The sequence below is a fragment of the Triticum dicoccoides genome, chromosome 3A (assembly GCF_002162155.2).
Source record: "Triticum dicoccoides isolate Atlit2015 ecotype Zavitan chromosome 3A, WEW_v2.0, whole genome shotgun sequence".
Lineage (NCBI taxonomy): Eukaryota > Viridiplantae > Streptophyta > Magnoliopsida > Poales > Poaceae > Triticum > Triticum dicoccoides.
The window spans coordinates 725630929-725634178 of record NC_041384.1 but is presented as its reverse complement, the minus strand read 5'-3'; the positions used below and the strand labels follow the sequence as shown (position 1 = coordinate 725634178).

Below are 3250 nucleotides of genomic sequence, written 5' to 3'. Positions count from 1 at the left end.
AATATAAAATACTCCCAACTCCACACCGAAATACTATATTTGAACTCGCACTGAAATAGTATCTATGGCACTCCTTGTGTAAAGAAATATAAGAGCGTTTAGATCACAATTCTAGTGATCTAAATACTCTTTTATTTCTTTACGGAGGGAGTAGTTATTAATGTAGTATGTATAAATTATGATAGAAAGGTATAATTAATACATTTAAGTAATAATATGTAAGAAATGGGAGTACAAACTCCTAGAAGTATACAAATATTGTTTAAAAGAAACGAGTATAAACTATAACAGCAACTCAGCAAACAGATCACTCGTCAATTTAATTTTATACTCCCTCCTTTTTTTTACATCGCATATTAGCTTCGTCTCGAGTCAAACTGCGTATTGACCAAGTTTATACAAGAAAGTATTAACATCCACAATATCAAATCGATCAATACCACTAGAATTATCATTGAAATATTTCATATCATGTATATTTTTTATTGTGGAAGTGTAGATTGTTTTCTACAACTAGGGCTAGCTCCTCCATCGTGCACTTTCAGTCGCCAGTTCCCCTTGTCTCGGGGTGCCTTCCGATGCTTGGAAGGTAGGGGGAACCCTTGTTTGTGGTTGGTCGTGTAGTAAGGGCCACCCTAGGTGGGGCATGTGAAGCTTCGGTCATGGTCTGATCTAGGGCATGTGTTGTCTTTGGTTCGTGTGGGTGATCTTCGACAACGTCGTAAGGTGGGGCGAACAGCGATGTTTCATGGTTTGGTCTTCTAGCTCTTCTCCATTCAGTGAAGCATATGCTAACTTCGGCTCCTTTGCAATTGGAAGTTAGTGAGGTAAGGCCCCCTCATTTTTGCCAGGCATTATTTGAGGTTGTTATCCAACCCTATTCATTGCATTCTTCTCCGTGGTGGCGATCTAATCCTCTTATTCACTTGCATCTTTTGCCTCTAGTGATTTCTCGGCCATTGCGTCAACAACATTTTTCCTGGGCACGAGGGTGTTTCGGAGATCCAGAGGCGGCATCGAGATTTGCTCATGATACTCCTCCAGCAAGTGCATGAGGAAAACGACCTCACATTACCAAAGAGTTGTATGTTATGATCTTTTAAGGGTTGGGTAAATTTAATATATGGTCTTTCCTTCTCGCAATTTATTGATGATAACACTTGGCATGGAACTTGGAGTACTATTATGATTTTGATATGGACACGTGTAGAACCTTAGTTCATTGAGATGATTAGAGTATTTCAATGTAGTTGGGAGTTTTTAGGTTTGCTAATTATCTCGGTCCAATGAGAATTACTACCCCCATCCTGGTTTATTGGCCCCGTTCGTATTTTGTGTCAAAATTTAACCATAAATTTGACTAATAAAATCTTAATGCATGTCATAAAAAATTATATCGCTGGATTAGTATTTGAACATAGTTTCAGTTAATATTATTTTTGGTGTGTATAAAATATATTTTATTAGCTAAAATCATAGTCAAAATATGACCCTAAATACGAGGGGACTAGTAAATCAGGACAAAGGTAGTAGTTAAATCTCAGTCGACACCGAGTATCATTGACCTGTCATTAAGATCCATACAAGATTTTCTTTTCCTTGACTCCGAAAACAAGCAACATTTATACTATAGTTATTTTGTATTGGTTGAACCGTTATTTATAACAAGTGAACTTGTTTGCATGTATATGAACAACTTCGAAAAATTGACAAGAGTTAATTGAGTGCTAGCAGCCAATCCCAAACAAAAATAAATGATAAGGTAACAACCCTTTACCTCGCTCTCAAAATGTTCTCTGTGACTTAGACGTCCAGGCTAAGGGGGTGTTTGGTTCAGGGACTTTTTAGTCCCAGAGACTAGAAAAAGTCCCTAAAAAGTCCCTAGAAATCAAACAGGAGGGACTTTTTCTACAGGGACTAGAAAAAGACTCTACTAGTGAGTTTTTTTTTTTGATTAGTCCCTGGACTTGTGAACCAAACACCACCTAAATCAGTTCTCTGGAGTTCTCACCGTCGACCGTCTTCTCTCGCCCTATATAAATGGGAGGTCACCACTCCGGAACTTGCTCAAGCTGGCACCTGCCTACTACCACACTAGGTCCACTCTCTCATCCACCATCATCTCTAACCTCTCGGAGATCAAGCAGAAGCTAGCTGCGACCTGCTAGCAATGGGGCACCAGCACCAGATGTTCAACGACCCCTTCGCGAGCAGCATGTCGTCACTGGAGGAGGACATGTTCTCCGGTGCCGGCGGCTACCACCACCTCACGCCGTCCATGCAGTGGCCGGGCTTGGATAATGACATACCGTCGGCGCCGGCTGCCAACAACTCCACCTCCTCCGGCGGCTCCGGATCACAGCGCAAGATGAGTCACAACGCGTACGAGCGTGACCGCCGCAAGCAGCTCAACGAGCAATATTCCTCCCTCCGCTCCCTCCTCCCCGATGACGATCACAATGTAATTAAATCGCTTAACTAGACACAACTCGTTCATCTTTCCTCTGAGCTATGTACATGTGAGATATTCTAAGCATCTGATCGATTTATCTTTTGCTACTATGGCAGAAGAAGATGAGCATTCCGACCACGGTCTCGCGGGTGATCAAGTACATCCCGGAGCTGCAGAAGGAGGTAGACGGCCTGGAGAAGAAGAAGGAGGAGCTGAGGCGGGCCAGCTGCGAGCAAGGCGCCATGAGGCAGAACACAGCCCCGATCGTGTCCGCCACCTGCCTCGACGACAGGGAGATCATGGTCCAGGTCAGCCTGGTAAGCACAATGGCCATAGCTCTGCCCATGTCCAAGTGCATCAAGGTGCTGGAGAACCAAGGTCTTCGCCTCATAAATTCGTCGACTTCCGCATTCCAGAACAGGACGTTCTATAGCCTCCATCTTCAGGTACGCATCTGCCTTTCCGTCCTGTTGTTGTTGTGGTCATCGATGCTTATGATTTGATCTTAACAAGTACTGCTTGACGAGCTAAAAGCCTAAAACTCATTAATATAAAGCACTTCCTTTTCCGTGATGTTGATTGAGGTGTGGGTCTAGATAACATGATAGGGATTTATCTAAAGGGAATAAGAATTTGAGGAATTTTTTTCTGACTGATCTTGTCGAGCCCTGTTATGGGCTATCTACCATAGAATTAAAACTATATTGAATTACTTATTCACTTTATAATTATCGACATTGTAGCAAGTTAGTTAATTTGTAGTCATTTGAATGACGTTTGCTCCGGTACACCTCCATC

The 3250-nt window shown here is 42.4% G+C and overlaps 1 protein-coding gene across 1 annotated transcript in view; it reads left to right on the top strand.

The window, feature by feature from the left end:
- The first annotated feature begins 2065 nt into the window (after positions 1-2065).
- Positions 2066-3250, top strand: part of LOC119270515 (protein IRON-RELATED TRANSCRIPTION FACTOR 2-like) — a 21706-nt gene continuing 20521 nt past the window's right edge. The window contains exons 1-2 of the mRNA XM_037552518.1: positions 2066-2461; positions 2569-2898. Coding sequence (XP_037408415.1) covers positions 2171-2461; positions 2569-2898 — 621 coding nt within the window. The 5' untranslated portion in view covers positions 2066-2170. The remainder of the gene's footprint in view (positions 2462-2568; positions 2899-3250) is intronic.